General features: G+C 44.2%; 1 protein-coding gene across 1 annotated transcript in view; it reads right to left on the bottom strand.

Annotated features, from left to right (window-relative positions):
- Nucleotides 1-24,599, bottom strand: part of Myo16 (myosin XVI) — a 382,886-nt gene that overhangs the window by 346,666 nt on the left and 11,621 nt on the right. Inside the window, 1 exon segment of the mRNA XM_032918632.1 lies at nt 11,560-11,823. Coding sequence (XP_032774523.1) covers nt 11,560-11,823 — 264 coding nt within the window.

Below are 24,599 nucleotides of genomic sequence, written 5' to 3' on the forward strand. Positions count from 1 at the left end.
GTGTGTGGAGTGCTAGAAATCAGAGGTCTCATTTTCCATTAACTATGGCTGCAGGTTTCCCAGGGAAGGGAGAGTTCTTTCTCAGCAATAGCCACCTACTGAAACAGGCCACTGACACCTTGAGAACACTGGCCAGGCTGACTGAGAAGGCTCAGCACAGGATCTGATTGTGCATTTTCATCATCGGTGTGATGGATGGGGAGTGCTCTAGTACAAAGAGTGGTTCCAGAACCCAGATCTGTTTTTTTTTATTTCCATTTGAAATATTATCCCCTTTCCCAGTTTCCTGTCCATAAACCCCTATCCCATTCCCCCTCCCCCCTCTTCTATGAGGGTGTTCCTCCTCCCAAACCACAACCCTTTCCTGCCCTCACATTCCCCTTCACTGGGGGCTCCAGCCTTGGCAGGACCAAGGGTTTCTCTTCCCTCTGGTGTCCAAGGCCGTCCTCTGCTACATATGCAGCTGGAGTCATAGGTCTGTCCATGTATACCCTTTCGGTAGTGGTTTAGTCCCTGGGAGCTCTGGTTGGTTGGTATTGTTCTCATGGGGTTGCAAGCCCCTTCAGCTCCTTCAATTCTTTCTCTAACTCCTCCAATGTTCTCAGTTCAATGGCTTGCTGCTAGCATTTGCTTCTGTATTTGTCACTCTCTGGCTGAGCCTCTCAGGAGACAGCTATATCAGGCTCCTGTCAGCTTGAACTTCTTGGTATCAGCAACATTGTCTGGGTTTGGTGGCTATATGTATATGGGCTGGATCCCCAGGTGGGAGCAGTCTCTGGATGGCCTTTCCTTTAGTCTCTGCTCCAAACTTTGTCTCCGTATCTCCTCCTATGAATATTTTTGTTCCCCCTTTTAAGAGGAACCCAGATCTTAATGGGCTGCCCTGGACATGAGCTGTGTGCAGAATTTCCCAAAGAGGGTTAGGTTTAAGTAATATGAAATCCTCACTTACTTCCCTTTTAGGGGAGATGTGAAAAGCTATTACTGTGGTACTCACTGTCCACATGTCCACTGTGGGCATGAGGACAACTTTACCAATATGGTGGTCACCCCCTTTAGCTGCTAACTAATATATAGCAGACAGACTTTAGCTTAGCCCAGGATGGGGTGTGCTGGAGGAGGAAGCCAGGGACACAGAACAGCAGCTTGTCTCCCAGAGTTTCTTCTCCCTGCAAGCTTCTGTGTCACTGAGAACCTGTGCTTCTCTGTGCATGGTGTTCACACCTAGGACTAGCACGTCCGGTCTGCATGGCTGGTGGATTTACATAGCTCTTATTCACTGAACTGGATGCTTTCTGATAATAGGCAACAGCTGCTACCTAATTGAAGGGGCCCCATCATGAGATATAAAATCACGAGGAGTTGGTGATTAAGGGTATTTAAATTCTGAAGGGTTCTGCCCGAAGTCAACACATGGTTTAGTGTCTCACAAATACTAAATGAGCATCCGGCAAGGTGGTCAGTATTTTAACTGCCTGCTTCATAGTCATAACTCGACTAGCTGCTGGCATAATAGCTGGGAGGAGAATGGGTTATGTGCATATATATGCATCATTGTGCTGTCCATTAAAAAAAAATCTGTCTTTCATGTAAGGCTTCATAAATTTCAGACTATCTGCTGTGGACTCAACATGAAATGTCCCTCACAGACCCTTGGTACTGGCTGGTTTTGTGTGTCAACTTGACACACGCTAGAGTTATCACAGAGAAAGGAGCCTCCCTTGAGGAAATGCCTCCATGAGATTCAGCTGTAAGGCATTTTCTCAACTAATAGTCAAGGGTGGGAGGGCCCATTGTGGAGGGGAAGAAAGCCAGTAACATCCCTCTATGGCCTCTGCATCAGCTCCTGCTTCCTGACCTGCTTGAGTTCCAGTCTGACTTCCTTTGATGATGAACAGCAATATGTAAGTATGAGCTGAACAAATCCTTCCCTCCTCAGCTTGTTTCTTGGTCATGATGCATACCCTGACTAAGACACCAACACATTGGAGGTCTTGCTGACAGCTGATGGGCTGAGAAGCAATCAGATCTCTGAACTCACCTGACAGATTCATATGTTGGCATTTGGATGAAGGTGACAGGAACTTGGGGTTGGGGCAAAATTGGAAGTAGTGGGTCCCCAGGAGGTACATCCTTGGTTGCTGTATCTGGCCCTTCCGACATTCCTTTTATCTCTTTCCTGTTCCTTGGGGTCTGAACTCCCCTCCTCCCACCTTGCCCCATGATGAGATAGAGCTTTCTTCTTTTGAATTTCTTCTCTCTAGTATCTGGTCACAGTGACACAGGAGTTACAAATACACCCCGTTTTTTGTAGGCAGAAAGGAAAAGGTTTGAACCCTGTGATTTGAAGGAAGGGCAGGTTTTCACAGGAATGCTATGTAGCAGCACCATTAGGGGCTGGCACTGGGATCTGAACTCTGAACTGGGCAGAGTAAGCTGCTGATTCTGATTCTACAACTTAGGACCTGAGTGTCCTTGGCTGAGGTAGTCCATGTTTCCTCTTCATACCCTTAAACAGTGTGCTGAGGGATCTCTCTTGCACAGTAGCTGTGAGAACTCTAAAGTCCCTGCATGCACCTTCAAATAACATCCATCAGCTCTGCCTACTGTACCTGCATGCTAAGTGGTAGCTTCTCTGTAGCTTTAAGAGGAATTTACAGATAGAGTGGGAGCAGTAAGCTTTGGATAATGACCTTGGCTGCTGTCTGATCTCAGGGTGTGATAAACTCACTGTGAGTATGGAAACCTAAGAATGGGAGCGGGGCTTTAAGAATGTCGTGGGCAATCATGCTCTAAATCATAATGAATTTATAATTATAGGGAGAAAGGCTGAGGTAGACACACAGCTGAGTTGTTAGGGGTATGAATTAATGAGACGCTGGATTGCTCCATCCCCTTGGAATGGGATAAAGGCAATGATCGTGTCGTTTTTGCATTTATGCTTCTCAGATGCTATATGCCAGTCACATCCCGTTTAGCCCTCAAGCCACCCTATGAGGTACTGTGCTAGGTTACCACATCCACCTAGAACTGTAACCAGGGTCTGGTCACAGAAGACTGGCAGTGATGAAGTTAGGAAGAGTCTTCCAGGAATAGGGTGGGTCTTAACCCAGTGATCTGGTGATGGATCTGCAAAGCCAGGGCATTCAAACACACAAAAGAGTGATAAAACATGATGAAAGTGGAGAGAAGCAAGAGAGATAGAGATAGAGAGAGATACACAGAGAGACAGACATAGACAGAGATACACAGAGAGACAGAGAGAGATAAAGACAGATAGAGACAGAGAAAGACAGAGTCAGGAAGAGAGACAAAGACAGAGAGACAGACACAGGGAGAGAGACAGAGACAGAGACAGACAGAGACAGGGACAGAGAGACAAATACAGAAAGACAGACAGACACACACATACACACGCACACACACACAGAGAGAGAGAGAGATATAAAGAGAGAGAGAGAGAGAGAGAGAGAGAGAGAGAGAGAGAGAGAGAAAGTGCTCACCAGGGCCGCAGGCCTGTCTGTAACCAGGTGATTGGCAGGAACGTGGAGACTGGCTTTCCCTGAGTTTGCAAAAGGAATACACTCTCTCACACTCATCTCCCAGGTTTCTGAGTTTCCACACTGTGAGGTGGTAAATCATGTTTTCTGCTATCAATTTCCTGGCAAGTTGTTACAGGACCTGTACTTTGGGCACATGACTTCAGTAGCATAGATAAGGATTTGTGGAAGTTAGGTTCTGGTTCTTCCTCCCAGCCCCATGCTCCCAGAAATAAGACTCAGATGCAAAATATCCTTACAATTACCTTGGCCATGCAGCTAGGCTCTTCTCTGACTAGATCATAGCTTACAATATCCCATTTATTCAAGTCTAATTCTGCCATGTGGCTGGTTACCTGTGCTCAGGTACCATATGTCCTCTTGCAACATCTTCCTGGGTGAATCGCCCCTTTGATTCTCTCACAATTTCCCAGAATCCTCTCTTCCTGCCAATGTCCCACCTCCTCTCCCTGCCTATTTCCAGCTCACTGGCCATAGAGCTTTTATTAACAGGTAATGCTTATAAGAGATCCTGTAGATTCTCTCTACAGGAATTGTACAAGTAAAGGAAGTCTAATAAGCTGCTGGAAAGGCAGAACCTAACAGGACAAAGGTGGATCCATTCCCACACCACCAACCCTAACACCTCAGCTTTCACACCAAACCAACTCTAAGGGTGACCTTTGCTGTTCTGACATTTCTACAAAGTGGATCAGTTTTTCTTGTATTTTCAAACCATGGTCCTGCACATGCTAGGCAATGCCATATTGTGAGGTCCGAATTGAGCCTCTTCCAGGACCTCTTTAATGAGACTCACAGAGGCAGTGATCGATGCAAAAGCAAGAGGAGTTTAATTCCGACATGTCAGGGTCCTCCCACTTCAAGGGGTGATGAGCCCGAGCAGACTCTGACAGGGAGTTATACACCTTGCAAACAATTGGGGCAGAATTTTCACAGTGGTAACTGGGCAGGGTACTCTGTGCATTTGGTAGAGAGAAACAACTTTCAGATCAGACTCAGTGTACTGTTCAAGACTTTCCCTTGCAGATTTTGCTTGGAATCCAACCCCTTAAGGTCTTTGCTATAAAAAAATTCATGAAAACAGCTAACTTCAGTTCTTCTGAATGTGATGGCTGAATCCAGGACCTCCCCATACCTACAGTGCAGGCAGCAGGCACAGCCTTCAGAATACCCCTCCTTGGGGTTTTCTCAGGTCTTGGCTCCCACTGAAATTCAGCTCCCATTACTCCCTACCCCCAATTCCTGGCTGTATCTGGTCATTGTGATTCACTTCCATGAATTAGTAGCTCTAGAATTCTTTAGTTCTCAGTTTGCAAACTTTTTACAGCTTTACTCAAGTGCGTTTCTAGGTAGTTGTAGCAATTCTTTGCTGCATTCACAGTTCTACATGCTCTGACAGTGTGTTTGCTGAGATCTAGGTCTTCCCTGAGGTATACTGCACTCCACTAAAAGCCACTGCAGCCTCCTGTCCTGTCTACCAATGCTATCTTGTAGTCTCATAAGTTCCAATTTTTTTCTCAAGCCAGCAAATCAGCTCTCTTATAACAAATATAGGGAGGAGCTGATTAATGGTATCACGTTCCTTTCATTGCCAGAATTAAAAAAAAACCTATGGCATTTTTGCATTTTTACTTTTCCTTTCTTTTTCCTAGGTAGGACTTGGACCAGCCTAGTTTTGTCATAGGTTCTATGCCTGTGAACATGTTATACCAGAAATATAGCTAATTTTCAACTGTCTTTTAAATAGTAACAATATCTGGATGAAGTGGGCAAACAAACTAATTACACAGAGCTCTGAAAATTGATGAGACAGAAGGATTGATGAAAGAGATGAAATTACACAAAAATGTGGCAAAGCAGGTGTTTTAGTCAGGGTTTCTGTTCCTGAAAAAAACATCATGACCAAGAAGCAAGTTGGGTAGAAAAGGGATTATTCAGCTTACACATTCACATTGCTGTTCATCACCAAAGGAAGTCATGACCAGAACTCAAGCAGGGCAGGAAGCAGGAGCTGGTGTAGAGGCCATGGAGGATGTTACTTACTGGCTTGTTCCCCTGGCTCGCTCAGCTTGCTCTCTTATAGAACCCAAGATCACCAGTCAGAGATGGCACCACCCACAGTGAGCTGGGTCCTCCCCTCTTGATCACTAGTTGACAAAATGCCTTGTAAGGCTGGTTCTCATGGAGGCTCCTTTCTCTGTGATAACTTCAGCTTGTGTCAAGTTGACACATAAATCCAGTCAGCACAACAGGTCAAGTGTAAGAGGGAGTCTGGGCCCACCATGGGACCCAAACTTCAATCCTCTCATTGCACCCCAGACCTGACCTCTGCCCTACAGGACTGATGCTCTCCCAGCCACTGAGTGTGCAGCAATGTGTTCTCACAGTGAGAGAAAAGTGACATCTAACTTATAACAGTCACTCGGAATCTTCCACCCCTCCTCAGTGGGCCTCAGACATAAACCTGATGGTTTCTCAATACATTCTTATTCCACTTCAGTCCAAGTCATTATCCTCTCCTGCCTAACGTACCCAAGACCCTTCTTGCTTAGTTCCCCAGTTCTGGTGTCCAAGACCTTTTGCCCATTCAAGATGCAGCTTCAGCTGACCTATTAAGCTTTAAGTGTCATGAGATCAAACTCCTCTGCTGGTGTCAGGAATCTATATACACAGCAGGCAGAGTCCTTTTGCATGCACCTTGCAGACTCCTCTTGTGTCTCCTCAGGTACCTTCTATTCCCCCTGCCTCTGCAGAACTGCTGGTCTTTCTGTTCTATCATCATCCTGGGACATCTTTTACCTCAGGACACTGTCATGGATGCTCTCCCCATGTTTCTGCCCAGCAGTCTCCAGCCCCTCCAGGAAGCTTTCCTGGGGTGCATCATCACTGACCACACTTCCTATTCCTGGGACTTTATTAATAGCCACTGATATTGCAGTGCTCCAAGGAGTAAGCCTTGTCTGCTCCACTCCTGGTTGTCCTTCAGAGACAAGTCTTAGGGTACATGTGATGAGCGTAAGACCTTCCCTGTGACAAGACTCTTCTTTATTCTCTCATTCTGACTCCAATAGCAACCAACCTAGCCATGCCTGGCCTTCTCCATGCTGAGAATTCATCAGTAGACCCTTAGCTGGTGCATTTGCTTGCAGTTCATATCCACCATCGAGCTAAGTAGCTCAGACTATTCTTTGCTGAAAATGATGTGTAGTATGTCAAAGTCTCACTTAGAATTATGTGCTAGCTCCCCCTGCTTTCTGATTCCAGAGAGCCCCCAGAAATCTCATCCTACTTAAATGAACAATGTTAAGTCACATGCAGAGGGAGGAGAAAAAAAAAGGGGGACTTTCCAGAATATACTCTGATTAAAAAAGCACCGCTCCACTCCCATCCAGCTCACCCCAGATGTCCACCCATTGTGTTTGTTCAGGCGTCTGTGGCTGCTCAGCTGCTCTGCTACCCACTGCAGCAGGGCAAAGTGCAAGCAAGGGCTAAGGGCAAATCCCTCCAGAACCATGTTCTCCAAGCAGCTTTCTCCATCCCTGCCACCCTTCAAGTCTTCACTCCCTCCTACATATCTGCTATGTTCTGTATACTCTGTTTCTTCTATCTAGATACGTAATTTCAAGGGAAAAATCATTCTGTTTCCTGCCTTCTGATCATCAGTGGCAGACTTGACCTGTAACAACTGCTTGAAAAAGAACGGTTCAGGCAGTGTGGGATGAGTGACTGAAAAAAAAATGGTTATATTCGTTTTCGGGGGAGTAATGTGTAAAACACTTGAGCTTTAGTCTCTGATTTATTACTCACCACTCTTAATTTCTTTTAAGTCCATAGACATCACTTTGTAAGATGTATGAGTGTTTCCTCTAAGGTGTGTGTGTGTGTGTGTGTGTGTGTGTGTGTATGTGTGCATGGGTGTGCATGTGTGCATGCATGTATATATGTGTGCACAGGTATGTGTGTATGTGTGCATGTGTGCATGCATGTGTATATGTGTGCACAGGTATGTGTGTGTGTGCATGTGTGCATGGGTGTGCATGTGTGCATGCATGTGCATATGTGTGCACATGTGTGTGTGTGCATGTGTGCATGGATGTGCATGTGTGCATGCATGTGTATATGTGTGCACAGGTATGTGTGTGTGTGTGTGTTTCATTATTTTTTGATCAACATAAGATCTCAGTTCTTTGTACATTTGCTATGGCAACTGTTGATGGCGAAGAAGGTGAATGTTTTTTAATTTCTACTCCACACTCTCAGGAAGCACCAAACAGGAACAATGGAACAGAGTCCAACATAGTTCCTCTTATCGGTGTGTGTAGAGATTCTGAGGGGAGCAGCTGTTAAGTGCCCAGTTACAAGTGAGAACAGTACCCTAGGAAGCATTACGGGCACCATGTGAACATTCAGGTTCAGTCACAAGCACCTGTCCTTTCAGGAGTAAATGGGAGTAGAGTAAAGGATCTCTCAAGCTACACCATATCATATACCTTCTGCTACTGCCACATATAAAGGCATAAGAGCAAATACATCTAAGTGAGATGTAGGAACGTCTCAGCAAGGAGTAGTTTACCTGGGATATCCAAACAGAGGGGCGGAGAGTCTCATTATAGCCATCATGGCATACAGCATGCTGACAGCTCTCTCATCTACAGATTCGCAATCCCTGTGTGAGAGCCTTGGAAATGTATACATCCCTAAATTCATGAATTTTTCAGACTGTACATGCTAAAAAAATAAAATAAAATCGGGTCAGGAAAATATGCTCTACAGTGAGCTACAAGGAAAACCTGGCATTTCTGAGCTCTTTCCATTCCAAATTGTTACTAATACATTGAGAAGGATGTCCACCTTAGGTCCAGCCAACCACTGGTTCAGAGACCAGCAAGGTGTACACACCTCCACTGGCTTCTCTAAGAAGTCCTCATCTACACTGTATTAGTGACAGTGCTGTTACTGTGACAAAACAACTTAAAATGAGTCACGATATATGACAACTTGTTTCAACCCACAGTTGGACCTAGGCTTTGGACAGAGTACCTTACCCCATCTGTGAATATGCTAAAGGAAAGTGAATGGAACCTATGTGTAACATTCAGTGGCACACAGAAGTGAACTGCTTCCTTCAGTGAGGTCTTCCTTCCTAAACATTCCATCACTCGCCAAAACTGAAGAACCAGAGACCAAGCAGTTAAGAAATGAGCCCACCAGTGTGGCCCATTTCAGGTCCAAGCCATAGCATTTCACCCACGGCTCCTACAGCTCAAGGCTGACTCACAATGAAAATGACAGAAAGTCTATCTCTAAGATGCCTAAAAGCTTTATCAGGTCCAAACTTTTTCAAAAGTTCAGGTTCAATGTTTCCTTTGGGAATCAAGATACACTCTTAGCAGTCAGCTCTGGTAAAAAATAAAGTTACATATGCTTAGATGTGGTGGTTAGTATAATGCTCCCGTTCTGAAGAGAGGAGAAGAACACCTAGGAGGGAGAGAATCCCAAAAACTGAAACCCAGCAAACTAAGTTTGTGCCCAGCATCTAGGATATACCGGATTATGAAATAAGTTTGCAGGGCCCTTTAATCTCTGCACCTGTGGCCTTGCCACTTGAGTCAATTGGACATGTGACCCAGGCTGGCTGTTTCTGGCCACATGCTTGACATCTCTCACATCTAGGGTTCTTCACCACTGTTTACACATCATCCTCACCATCCTGTGCATTTCCCTCTCCGCAGCCACCTACAGGAACTCCAGCCTTAGCATGTGTTGCTTGGCCCCATCCCCAGCCTCAGATTTCTTTTCAATTTCAGATAGCAGTCTCCCGTACCAGGTTCTTCTGGAATTTTTTCCATTTCAGTAAACCCTACACCCATGGACTACACCACGGTCTTATGCAAGCTGAGTCCGTAGCTCATTCCTCCACTCCACCATGACTTCACTGGGCAGCTGAGTGTGCTGGAGTGCATCCCGAGAAACAGCTTCCTTGGTGGCCTCGTGTAAGCAAGGGATCCCAGAGGAACTAACTTTCCAAAAGAGAGTTTTCCAAGGCTCTCATCTCTTGGAAGCTGTGACAGTCAGGATCTAGCTTACTACAGAGATGACCTCATGGCTGTCTCCTAGCAGCTAGAGAAGTGTATGTGGCTTCTTTTTTTTTTTTTTTTTTTTTTTTTTTTTTTTTTTGTTCTTTTTTCGGAGCTGGGGACCGAACCCAGGGCCTTGCGCTTCCTAGGTAGCGCTCTACCGCTGAGCTAAATCCCCAGCCCGTGTATGTGGCTTCTTTTGTTGATGTTGATCACTTCTGAAACCTCCTAAGTATAGTTTTAATGAACAAATTCAGTTTTCTAGTTTTTTGGTTGTGCTTTTGAATTCCACTTCTCACTGACAAGCAGGTTAAAAGCAGAAAGAAACCATGCCACAGCCTGAAGACTAGATAGATGCCTTTGACATTTCTTCTCACAGATGGGTGGATCCAACTTTAAACATAGCCCTGCCAAAGTCTCAGGACATGGACAAAATACAAACATATTCTTCATAATAAATTGATATGCCTGGCCTCCATCCAAGTTCAGACTTGGATGTCCTCATTCTCATCTGAAATCTTGTCAAAATGACTTTTAATGCCAGCATTGCTGCTGGCTTTCTAGTCTGAGCCTTCATCAAAATTGGTTATTAACTAATTTTAATATTTTAGGGCTTCTCTGACTACAGTGGATAGAATCCTTAAGACATGGTGATGGTGAGAGTAGGAATGGCCCCATAGACTCATGAGCCAGCTCCAATTAAATGTTTTTCTTTATAAGAATTTCCAAGGTCATGCTGTCTCTTCCCAGCATAAGAAAACCAAACTAAGTCAGGGGCCAAGCATCAGATACATTAATCTGGTGAAAGGAACATCATACTTTATCATAACATACCACAGAAATAGAGCATGTCTCTCACACTAAAGCTCTGAAAAGTAGATTGCAAAGGCAACAACAAAAAGCGGAAAGAAACTCATAGATAAAAATGCATGCTGTTGAAATTAATCGTGCATGCTTAAGAAATTTCCACATCATAACCCAGGATTTAAAAAAAATGCCAAAGACATCTTGAACAAAAGAACACATGGGGCAGAATTTCAAGGTAGTCTGCAAAACTTCATAGTGGCCTAATGGTGGCCTAAAATATACACAGAGATCAATGGAATGTAATGGAGGCCATCTAAATACACTCCTAAACTCACCACCAACTGGAGAAAGTGCAAGCTGTACACATGGTGCGGGGAAACTGGACACCAGCATAGAGAACACTGAAACTCCACTCCATGCTACTACAAAATCAGCTGACCACCCCAACGTAAGATCTGAGGCCATCCACATACTACATGGGGACACGGGAAAGTCATAGCTGCCCAGGAAGTGAGCTTTAGAAATATTGAGTCTTAACCCTCTGTAAATTTTGAGGCAACCGACTTTGCCACGGTTATCCATGTGGATGTGTGAGGAAAATGAGAAGAGCAGTCACAACCATCTTCTAAGACAGTGGTTCTCAGCCTTCCTAATGCTGTGAGTCTACCGCACGCAGTTCTTCAGGTCATGGTGACACCCCCAAGCAAAAAGTGTTTTCATTGCTACTTCATGAGTGTAATTTTGCTACTGTTATGAATCGTAAAGTAAATATCTGATATGCGGGATATCTGACCTGTGACCCCTGTGAAACGGTCCTTTAACCCACAAAGGGGTCATGACCCACAGGTTGAGAACCACTAATCTCAGAAACCACGTGTCCTGTTAGGAATGAAAGTGAAATTTTAAAAGAAGTCGCTTGCCTTTTAGATAGGCACTTCTCTTCCAAGCTATATACAAACATTTCACCAAAATTTTAATTTTTTCACACATCACTTAAGAGACTGATGACATTCCACACCGAACTTTGGAAGGAACATCCTATTTAAAGGCGCTCTTATCTCCCTGGGAAACAACAAGCAAGAGTAGATTAAGAGATCTCTTTGGAGAAGGCATACCCTCTTTGTCATGGTGGTGGATAATGGCATCCTGAATCATGTCAGCCAGGCCGAAGCGGACCTTCTGGCTTTTCCCAGGCTTGATTCTCTTCAGGAGCCCTTCCTGCTTCTGGAACACTTTCTCTCGCTCATAGTAGGCTTTGATTTGCTCACAGCGCATGCGCTTCACCAGACGCTGCCGCTGGCCCAGGGGGAGGGACTCCAGCAAGCACTGGTCAATTTCCATCTCATGAGATCGAAAAACATTACATAGCTGGTAGCAACCTGAAGTAAAGAAGAGAGAGAAGTCACTAGATATATTCTCGCTTCATGTCAGCATTATATACATAACCAACACGATAATGTCCATGGCCACGAGAGTCTATATTGTCCATTGCGGTGCCTGATACTACCAGGTCCACTGTGCTCCTGACTCTGCTACACCCACTGTGTTGACTGCAATGTCCTCTGTATTCCTGACTCTGCAGTGCCCACTTTATTCCTGATTCTGTGACTGCTACATTCCTGATTCCATAACTCTTACTATGTTCTTGATTCTACAGTGCCTACTGTATTCTGAATCTGCAATGCTTACTGCACTGGTAATTTGAAAAATACTTACTGCATTCCTGACTCTGTAGTGTCCACTGCATTCCTGACTCTGTAGTGCCCACTGCATTCCTGACTCTGTAGTGCCCACTGCATTCCTGACTCTGTAGTGCCCACTGCATTCCTGACTCTGCAGTCCCCATTGCATTACTGACTCTGGAGTGCCCACTGCATCCCTGACTCTGTAGTGCCCACTGCATCCCTGACTCTGCAGTGCCCACTGCATCCCTGACTCTGCAGTGCCGACCGCATTACTGACTCTGTAGTGCCCACCGCATCCCTGACTCTGCAGTGCCCACCGCATCCCTGACTCTGCAGTGCCCACCGCATCCCTGACTCTGCAGTGCCCACCGCATCCCTGACTCTGCAGTGCCCACCGCATCCCTGACTCTGCAGTGCCCACCGCATCCCTGACTCTGCAGTGCCCACCGCATCCCTGACTCTGCAGTGCCCACCGCATCCCTGACTCTGCAGTGCCCACCGCATCCCTGACTCTGCAGTGCCCACCGCATCCCTGACTCTGCAGTGCCCACCGCATCCCTGACTCTGCAGTGCCCACCGCATCCCTGACTCTGCAGTGCCCACCGCATCACTGACTCTGTAGTGCCCCCCGCATTCCTGACTCTGTAGTGCCCACCGCATTACTGACTCTGTAGTGCCCACCGACTCTGTAGTGCCACCGCATTTCTGACTCTGTAGTGCCCACTGCATTCCTGACTCTGTAGTGCCCACTGCATTCCTGACTCTGTAGTGCCCACTGCATTTCTCACTCTGCAGTGCCCACTGCATTCCTGACTCTGCAGTGCCCACTGCATTCCTGACTCTGTAGTGCCCACTGCATTCCTGATTCTGTGACTCCTACATTCCTGATTCTACAATTCTTACTGTATTCTTGATTCTACTGTATTGTGAATCTACAATGCTTGCTACATTCCTAATTCTAAAATACTCCGTGCCTTCCTGATTCTACAATACCCTCTGCATTCTCAAATCTTCAATGCCCCCAAATTCCCGATTCTGTAATTATCATTATATTCCTGATTCAGTAATTCTCATTGCATTCCTGATTCTACAACACTTCCTGCATTTTTTAAATCTGTAATGCCCACTGCAGAGCAGGAATAACCTACTTACCCTCTCTCCTCTGTGTTTAATGTACAAATGTGCATGACCCACCACTTTATGGAACAGTGGAAACAGTAAAGCAACACCCACAATTTCATATTAGAAATTCAATAATAGAATCAAAACCTTTCCTCAACACAGTTGTGAACCCAGCCCATGCCTTCACCATGTCTATAAATCTATAAAAAGGCCCCAAAGGTTTAACCCTTAAACTTAATTATGACAGAATACTACCAAGTAAGCGGTTGGATTCTGGTATAAAATCTTACACACAGTTCCTATTTCTGCTCCTTTTTTCCTTGGCAAACCTTCACGTTCACAAAGGTCAGGTGCATCTGTATGATCACGTCCCTGCAATCCTTTCCAAACATCCTAATAAAGCTGGTCTTCCACTGCATGGCATTTTAGCCGACATAGTGGAATGGAACTTGTAACATATGCAGTCAATTGACCATGCTGTTAGGCATTGTTCCCACTAACTTCCTGCTGACCTCTTCTCTGTGTAATAGGCGGAACTTGTTTCTAGGAGACCGAAGTATGGTAAAGTACAATACAGAGTTGGCACAGAATTTTTATTTTTATCATCTCAAAATTACACATAACACTGTGGGTGCCATCATCGTCGTCTTATTGATGTGGTGACTAATTGAATTCTTCATTCGGGAATTTAGAATGTTCACGTTACCTTTTCATTATGCCCTACAGAGACACCCGAAGCACCGGGTGACAAAACTGTACAAGCACATTTACCATGTGGCTAAAATTCATGACTGACAGAATGTTGTCATTATGACTTATCAAACTGGCTCGTATACTCAGTTAGGTGTCTAATTGTTCTTAAATAAACACGATCCATTCCATTGGTTTGCATTCACTGACTTTGAATGGGAGTGGATGCGTTTGCACCATGGTGGTGAGCATGTGGCGGCCAGACAGCAGTTCCCTGGAGTTGACTCTCTCCTTCCACTGTGTGTGTTCTGGGGACCCAACCTGGGTTGTTAGGGTTGGCAATTTCCAAGCCATCTCTCTGGACTGAAACCACTCATTAAAAAAGCCAAATTCTTTAGTCTAGACTAGCCAGGGCCTGTGCTATATACCCCCAGTCTGTCCTCCAACCTCATGATTCCCCTGCCTTAGCTTCTAGAGTATTGAAGTTACCTGCCTGTGTGACCACACTCAAATATATGCTTTTTTCTTAATGTATGCATGTCCGAAGCCCAAAACAAGTTATCAACTCACTACGCATGTACAAAATGTGTCTAATTTCGTGTTTAATGTGAAGAAAACTCACACGTGGAGTCTCCATGTCATCAAAAGAGTCTGCTGTGTTGCATTAAAATATCAAGCCGTGGAGAGGCTGGAGAGGCTGCGTGTGCCACCCTGCTTTCCCAGGTGCTTTAGTGTTCATTGTTCCTGCACACATACACAATGTGCCAAGATGCCCATCCCTGTTTTCAAGCAAAGAACACAGGGTTGAGAGAAGATGTGGCTTTTCTAGGGTCTGAGACAGGTTTGCATACTAACTTCAAAAGCACTTCATGTAGGCTCATGGACAAATAAGAAAACACAAGGTGCCATATGCAATCGCCTACTTCCAGCAAGAGGAAGTAGACGTGTAAGAGTGATAGAAGAGTCAACAAGCCGCCTTCTCTAATAAACTCAATGGGAAGACACAACGGCAGCTTTTGCCACATGACTGACAAACTGCTGTGGAGACAGCCCTGACGGAAGCTGCAGAGGGTCTGAGAGTGCTCAGTAATCAGGAAGTGTTTCAACGAATCATTCAGAAAACTGCACCAAGTCTGACTTACTGACTGAGCTCTTGACATGTTGGCTCCTATGACTGCCATGACTTGTCATTAGATACCCAGGAGACAGGCCACAGAAAATCCTACAGACAAGCAGTATCTCAGAGGGCCATGTGTTGATGATGAGCATGGTGTTGACAGAGGGGATGATCTAATAATCAGTGTGGTCTTCTGGTTCTTAGCTCTGAGGAAGGGTCTCTTGGTGAATATGTCCATTAATTTCCAAGGACTCTGCAGTGACAACCATGACATGTGGAGTGACCCTTTATAGGCTTCCAAAGGGGTCAGCAGAGGTGACTGTCAACAGTTCCTCTATGTCCTCACAGCCACGGTTGCTGAGTTTCAGATTCATGTATACTGATTTCTAGTCTACTTCTTTTCTTATTAGTTTTTAGGTTATCGCACAAGGTAAGGGAATCCCTTGCGACATTTCTATGCATGTGCCTCAGTATCTCCTGTCCTAATTTACGATCTAACATATTTCATTGCCAAATATTACCCTATGCTTTGGCCTTTATTAGTCTGCAGGTTGATTATAGTCTAGAATCGTTTGATGTGCTGTGATGTTCTGTAATTCCAGGCAAATCAGCAGTGACCTGTGTCAGAGAGTTCGCCAGTCTGACAGCTACTATTAAAACTAACAGAGAAACACAAGGTTTGTGCAGTCACTGAATATCTATGTGTAAGCTTTATAAGCAGGATGCTAAACATGGTCCTAGGTATGGTCTGAGGGGATGCTAAAGATAGGAGTGGGGCACAGGCATGAGATGAAATGCCCCCATCACTTCACAGGTCTCTACATGAGATTTCTGACTGCATCGAGACAAAGTCCTGCAGACTTAGCTGGACAGTGGCAGGGCCAGGACTGATGGGGACCAGTCTCTTTGTGGCCTGCTATCCTGTGTGGAACCCTACATGGGCTGACTGTGCAGACAATATACAGATGAATGTAACAGGAACGCCTCCAGAAACACAGAGCATGTGTTTTTTACTATGGCAGCGAAGGACCAGATCTGCACAAAATCAGCTTTTCTTCTTACAGATAAGTACAGGCCATCCCCAGAGCTGCAGGACTGGCCCGTGGCGTTCTCACATTTGATGCTGTCACTGCTGTTTCTTTCAGATCAACACCTCTAAGCATGGTGTCCATGGAGGCCACTGGTCACCAATGGCCACACTTAAAGCCCTTTGCTGCTGTCTAAAAGGGAACCTCCCACCAACGCATGTTTACTCTGAGTTGACTGAGGTCAAGAAGTCCTTGGTTCGTGGCCACCAGTGGTTTGGGAACTCTCAGTGTCTCAACAGTTATCTGCTAAAGAGACATTGGGCTTTAGTTATTTTCCACAGTGCTAGCCTGTGCCATGACAGCACTAATATTTCTGAATGAAAACTTTCACCACTCCTATCTAACAAGTGATGCACTGGTGAGGTGGGAGTGGGACCTTCAATTTGTACTCTTTTATCATAGGGTAGATTTCCAATATATTCAACTACACACACCACTGTACAACATAAAAGATATACTCAACTACATGCACCACTGTGATATAAAAGGAAACATTATAGAAAAAACAATGTTATGACCATCCACTGACCACTTCAACCACTTGGTAAACCACGTGGTGGTTCGTTGACGTGCTGTGATGCATATTGACATTTTAGGTGACATTTTTGTTTTTCATCAAGACCCTCTGGATGGTTCCACATGCCAAGGCCTTGCCACACTCTAAGCAAAGGTAGGCTGCACTGCCTAGAGGCCTTTGAGCACTTAGGGCTGAGCCACACCCTGATGTCAAAGGCAGCACAGGAGAATGGCTTGCCTGTATCTGCCATGACTGATGACTTTTCTGAGTTTTTGAACTCGATTTTAGAACAATTTTTTTTTCATGAACAGGCTTGACATAGCTGGGAAAGGAAAAAAAATCTGACTCAATAGACTCAATGTATTCTTGACACAATTGGGAATATAAAGCTTTTCACTCAGTTTCCCAAACAAAAAGGCAATCTTGGAAATGAAGTAAAAAGTACTGAAGTTTTCCCTGTGAAATGAAGGAAAACATGCTTTATAATCTGTGAGCATGAAAATGTCCTCATGTAAAATTAGGGGGCGCATCCCATTTCAGGACACCAGCTTGTGCCTTTATGCAGAAGCGAGGCTTTGGCCCAGGACAGAAGATGATGTGGTTCCACACCGCTCACACTGTTTCCTCACACTCAAAATGGGCTGGGCTCACACCTGTTTCCTGTGACCTGCATGGTTCCAAGAGTGAAAGACCTCCTGTGTGTTACTAACCACAGCCGCTGAGAGAACACAGACCATCTGCCTGGCTCAGTGAGAAATGGACCATTTGCTTTAGAATAGGGAAATAGGGGATGGCTCTGACCTTTGCCAGGTTCATACAGTTTTCTCTTTCCTATTCACTTCTCATCTTCCCCCATTCCCTTATGTCGTTTCCCTGAGAGGCAGTCCTATGATATATAGTGCTTCTGAGTGGTCCTCTCAGAATTTGCTTGGAAGGGACATAATCAAAACATATAAGACATACTGTAAGATAAATACCCTCCTATATGCATACACATACATATGCACACACACATACACACATATCATACATGCTCTCTACAATTATCTATTAGTGTTAATAATTTAAATTAAGAAGCTGATATTTTTTTAAAGATTCATTTTTCAGACAGAGTCTCTTTCTATAGCTAAAGCTGATCTGGAATTATGTAGTTCAGGCTGGTCTTAGACCACGGGAATTCTTCCTAAGTAACTTTAGTACCAGGGTCCATGCATATAACATACTGACTTTTGTAGATATATATGTGTATATATATATGCACATATTAGACATATGCCCAATCCATACAGATACATTTTATGCAGATCAAACATAATAATGCTGTGGGTTTTAAAATCCTATTTTAAGAGAGAAAATAAGTAAAACAAAGAAAAAAATGACATACATGGTAGAGAATTAGAGTGGATCTTTATTTGGGTCATATGTGACCTGACTTAAATGTGGATCACAGGTCTGAATGTAAGGTTTATACCTAGGAAACAGAGACATCCTGCCATTAGCTGTAATGCCCACAGCACAGGGAAGACCAACGGAAACAGGCAATGAGAGCTCACAGTCTGTAAACCACTGAGCATCCGGAGACACCAATGAACTGAATAAAAAGATAATCTCTAAGACAAGAGAAAGTGTCTCAAACCATAACCAACCAGGAGGCTGACACAGACTATATGAGGAACCCTTGCAGGCCAAACCCAAATGACCTGATTAAAATGGGCAAACAAATGGACAAGTGTGTCTGTCCAGAAAGGTCAACAGGAGGTCAACAGCTTATAGAACGCACACACATACGCACACATGCACAGACACACAGACACACACACACACACACAGACACACATAGTCACACACATAGAAACACACAGACACACACACACACAGAAAACACACAGACACACAGAGACAGACACACACATACAGAGACACACACACAGACACACACACAGACATACCTACAGACACATACACAGAAACATGCACACAGACACATACACACAGACACATACCTACAGACACACACAGACAGACACACACACACACACACACACACGACTGCAAGACAGAACCACAGTCAGATAGGACTAAATCTCTATTGTAATGGCTGCTGCCCATGACACAGAGAACAGGAGACATTGGTGTGGATGTGGAGCAGCTGACATACTCTTAGCACAATGCAAAAGGTGCAAATGCTACATGGAACATTGTGGAATATCTCAGAAAGATCAGAAGTGGAACATCCACCCTGAACTAACAGCTCCATGTATCACAAACATTGAGATCTGAAGGATGCTGCACACCCAAGCCTGGATGTCCACAAATGATGAACTATGCCCTCTTCATCAGTCTAAAAGGAAAATCCTCTGTGGGATACAACATAGACAACCCTGGAGAACATCATTGCTGTAAGATAAGTCGATCAGGAAAAGATCAGAATGATATAGCTGTCTGCTGAGAGGCTCTGCCAGAGCCTTACAAATACAGAGGTGGATGCTTGAAGTCAACCATTGAACTGAGAATGGGGTCCCCACTGGAGGAGTTAGAGAAAGGACTGAAAGATCTGAAGGGGTTTGCAACCCCATTAAAAGAACAACATTATCAACCAACCAGCCCTCCAGAACTCCCAGGGACTAAACCACCATCCCGAGAGTACACAGGAATGGACCTATGGCTCCATCTGCATATATAGCAGAGGACGGCCTTGTCGGGCATCAATGGGAGGAGAGGTCCTTGGTCCTGTCAAGGCTCAATGTTCCACTGTAGAGGAATGTCAGGGTGGGGAGGTGGGAGTGGGTGGGTGGGTGAGGGAGCACCCTCATAGAAGCAGGGGTGGTGGTGGTGGTGGTGGGGTAGTGCGTTTCTGGAGGGGAAACCAGGAAATGGAATAACATTTGAAATGTAAATAAAATATATAATTAATAAAAAGATGAGAACAATAGTCTGCTCCTTTAGCAGATCGGTCAAGCTCTGGAAAGCAGAGGTGAGCTTGTGCTCCACAGAGCTGCCCTCTGTGAGATGAAACCAGCCTGAAAATCCGTTCCAAACCGCACACGTGTACAGACCACTCCTGAGCCACGCGCACACAGGGGTGAGGGGGATAAATTCTGCTATGCTTCAGTATTTTAAAATGTTGAAAAAGAAGTAAAACATAAGGAGCAGTAACACGGGGGCCTTAAATTAAAGCCAAGGTTTATTTCCTGAGCATGTGACAACAATCTTCGTGCGTACCATGGTTCCCGTAAAGTGTTTCTTGTAAATTCTGAAAGCCCAGAGGATGGCTGTCAGGACAAGAATGAGCAAGCTTACCCACAGGTACTGAGCATACACACTTGCACGTGGGCTCACACAAGCACGTGCATGCACACTCACGTGCGCTGATCTGTGCACCCAGCAGCTCCTCCCTAGGAAACTTATTCTTAGCACTCATTGTTACGAGATCCAGAGGCTTTTTGTGTCTTTTTTTTTCTGCATAGAAAACGGCAATAAAACAAAACAAAAAAAAAAAATTAAGCACAATGAGGATTTTCAAAGAGAAGGGCATAATTGCTTCTACATCCGCCCGCAGCTGTAAGTCTACAATGGAGCAGGGACGTCTCCAGAGACTGAGAGTTCAGCATCTCTGCAATCAAGTGCGAGGGATAGCCCCTTCCTCACAGAACAAAGCATAGAAAGAAACCACATCTCAGCAAGATGTCGGCCTTACAAGCTGAAGAGGTATGAAGACTGGGGTTCACGGCGTCTTGCTTAATTCTTTTCTGGAAGTCGGGAGTCACAAAACATTTAAACAATCTTGAAGAGTTCGACTTACACTTAAGAAAATCAAAGACGTTTTGCAAGTCGCTGGTTTTCAGATTTGTTTCAACTTTTAAATTTTTGTGCCTAGAGACCGTTTCTTGGGCTGCCGTCTGATTGCTTCCGCCTACTCTAGTGAGGAAACCTGCTAAAGGGTTTCTCTTTACAGAAAAACAGAGAAGCAACAAACACACACGGATTCACTGTGGGATCTAGATTTCTGCACCTGTTTTTCTATTATCATTTCTGTACCCAATGGTACAGATTGAAATAGTTTTATTCTCCAGCCCTTGCTTTTTGGGTAGCAAAAACTTGAACCTTGTCCCCATGTGTCCATTCTAGGTTTATCTTCTAAGCGAACCAAACCTGCTTGGTTTGTCCCGTGCCTTGGGTGGCCTCACAGTGACTCCCTGTGCGGAAGAAGCTCTTCACAAATTCTTACCCCACACAGGGAATGTTGGCCTGTCAGAATTCACCCAGCTACACCTATCCTAGGGATCTGCAGGCCCATATCATTTCAGACCCACATTCAACTGTGTGCTTACTGGGACTATCACTCCAGTGTATTTCCTCTCTCTGCCTCTTACAAACCACACAAGATGGAGCTGAGGGCAAAGTGCATATGAAGAGCCAGCAGAGGCCCTCTCTCCTCCAATTTTCTCTCAGAACAACCACTTTTGGAGAAGTTCAGCTCCATAGAATCAGAGCCTCCGACTGATAGCTGCTCAGGGACGTTCACGACGTGGCTCCCACAGCTGTTCGTCCTAAGGCTCCTGAGGTTCTAAATTCCAGGAGGACACAGACGTCTCTCAAGATTGGAAAGTGGGAACTGTCACTGTTCATTTCAGAGAAAGTGCAGCCGTGTAGTTGGAATTCTGGCTTCCTCCTGTTGCAGCTACTGGGGGTTTCTTTGGGTTCATATGCAATTAGAAAAAGTGAAGATTTCTGTCTGTGATATACTCACTTGAGCCCTAAATACCAAATAACCCTGAGCTCTGCATCCACCTGAACGTAATGTATCCTTCACCAGCATCCTCAGCTCCAGGTGAAAGGGACCCAGCTGCTATTCCTACCAGACAAGGTATTTACTAAACAAACTGCTCAGGTCCAGGCAGTCTCAGCTCCAGCACCCATTACCTTTCAGAGCAAGAAGTTTGATCCAAGCCCTGAAGCAATGTCCCAAGGTGAACAAGGAGTGCTTCCGAAACGGCACTGAAGATTACGGGATTCTATTCATTCCTTGTCAAGGTTCTTCATTATGACTGAAAACCGTATCTTCAGGCACTTCGATTTTATATTTATAAGTGAAAAAAATGTGTATTTAGACACATTTCTGAATCTTAAAATAGATCATTTAAAATATTACTTTAATGTAAAATGTTTGGTTCCCTTAAAGTAACTGAAAAAGTATTGAAAAAAAAATCACATTTAATTTTAATTTGTGATGTTTATTCAGCCCTCTTCTAGGATAAATATATTAGGATAAAGTAGGAATATAATTTGTACTCTTCAGGGCAGGGAGAGACTTTGAAGTTGAAATGATTCCCATTGCTATTCACATTGATTTGTAAGACATTTTGGATGAAAGGAAGTCTTCAAGTTCAACTCACAAACCAGCAGCTGAAAAAGGGACACAGGCCATCATCTTTGTGCTCAACAGGAGGGCTTGGTATCTTGGAGCTGTGCCTGGTTCCCCCCAAATCACACACTACCAGGTAGGCTTATATCAATCACCAATTTACCTTAACACAAATAAAGGAAAATAGTGTTGGAGAGAAGTTGGTCAAGATCGATGAGTTTACCATCTATAGCCAATCCCACCCAGGATGAACTTGTGCCTGCTCTCACAGCACACTAGGCCACACCTTACACCTGTATCCTAGTCCCAGCATGAAGCAAAACATTTGCCTCATGCCTTTCCTCACAACTCACCTCCCTGGAGAAACCCCCCTTCCTTTATCACTCTGGATCTAGATGGGTTAGCAGGAAGTTGGCCAGTGCAACTGCCCACCAGGACTGAGAACTGATGTTGACTGAGTCCACCATAATGGCTCACCATTGAAAAGGGTCAATAGTTGGTCCTTCTGGAGTGTGGACCTGAACAGTTCAGGATCCTTCTGTGAGGTATAATTCATAAAAATAATACTTGGGACACTTGTTTTATAGGCATATCTTGCCTTAAGATCATCTCGCTTGGATACAGGCCCACAACTTCTTATAAGAGAGAGGGAGAGGCAGATGGATAAAGAAAGAATAGTTGTTTTAATTACATTCTCAGATACCAATATCTGTAGTAACTAAAGGCAAAAATAAGTCCAGTTTTAGACTTTCTAGGTATCAGGGATGTTTTATAGATAGGAGAGCCAATAATTCCCTTCTGTATTTAAGCCAGTATAAATAACTTTCTGTTGATGGCCAGCAAGCGACTCATGTAGAAGATAAGTCAGTGTTGTTTTGAGGTACACTCTTCTTGACTTGTGGTCATGTTCAAACTTTTAAGGAAATATGTCTTATTTGTTTTGACTACACCTATGATATATGTATGTATGTATGTATGTATGCATGTGTATGTATGCATGTGTTCATGTATATATGCATGCATGTGTGATGGATGCATGCATGTATGTGTGCATGTATGTGTGCAGATGTGTATTATGCATGCATGTATGCATGTGTGTATGTATGTATTATGTATGTACAGTATGTGTTCAGTGTTCACAGAAGCCATAAGAAAAAAATCAGATCCCCTAGAACTAGAGTTACAGTTGTAAGTTGTCATGTGGGTGCTGGGACTCAAACCTTCTTGCAAAGTAGCCAGTAAAGTCTTAAGTGCTGAACTGTGTTAATAGAGGCATCTTAAAATATATTTGAATGAGTGAATAAGTTAGTGAATGAGTGAGTAAATGTGTGGAGGATTTATGGTTGGGCCCCAGACATGTTCTGTTGCTGCAACTGTGAATAAAAATGGGGGTGTTCCATGCTTTTACAGAGTCTGTGGCCAGCAAGGCTGAACCATCTCTCCAGCTCCCTCCCTCTCTTTTTAAAATTACATTGATTTTACTTATATTTTGTGTGATGGTCAGTGGACAGCCTAAGGTAGTCAGATCTCTCCTTCTACCATGCCAGTTCTAGGGATCAAATTCATGTTGAATCTTGGCATCCTTCCTCTATTGAGGCATCTCACCAGCTGCTCTGCTCTCTCTTTGCCATGGACATACATCTCACAGGAGCACTAAAGATTTAAATAATGCATGGCATATTCATTACATATAGGTCAGCTTTAAACGGAACTTTCAGGTTTCAGATAGCTTCCTGTTTCCTGATCAATATGTATTATACTTAGGACAGAATACAAAATACTCCCAATCAATCAACCACTATTAAACCAAGCATTGCATGAATACCTTCTGGGCTTGAGGATGTAAACTAATGAATGGAATATCAAAGTGCCTGTTTCCAGAGGTATAATCACAGGACTGAAACTCACATGCAGATGACAAGTGGAGAGAAACAGAAGCCAGTGGACCCTAGGAACTAGGGAGCCAGCATCTAGAGAAGAGTGTCAGCCTGGTCTTCTTAGGTCTTTCAGACCCACTGAACTGAATCCTTGCATTTAACAGTCTTTCTTCTGAATGTGTCTAAAAACATGATATGAAGCAATGGTGGCTCTCTGTAATTATGTGCTAATGACTAAGGTGATGCTATATTTTTCCTTTTTCATCTTGTATGTATGTAATGTGTGTATGTGCATATGCATGCATGCATGCATGTATGTATGTATGTATGTATGTATGTATGTATGTTTGTATGTGGGAGTGAGTATTGGCATGCATCTGTCAAGGAGGTCAGAGGACAACTTCAGGTACCAATACTAACCCAATCTCCTTTTTCTCAGAGAAAGGAGCCATAAAAGTTAAAACATCAGCCTGACAAAATAGTTTTGCTTTTTAATAAAAGGGACAACTGGTCAACCTCATATTTGTTTATTATTAAAGAAAAACATCTGCTGGTAGACCTCCTTTTACATCTGTTAAAGAACTCATTAAAAATGAAACATCAGTCCATCTTTAAGGCAGGCTCTGTTATTGTTCTCCACTAAACATTCCTGGCTAGTGAACTTGAAGGAGGCCTTCCCGATACCTCCTGTCTC

This window comes from Rattus rattus, chromosome 13 (assembly GCF_011064425.1).
Source record: "Rattus rattus isolate New Zealand chromosome 13, Rrattus_CSIRO_v1, whole genome shotgun sequence".
Taxonomy (NCBI): Eukaryota; Metazoa; Chordata; class Mammalia; order Rodentia; family Muridae; genus Rattus; species Rattus rattus.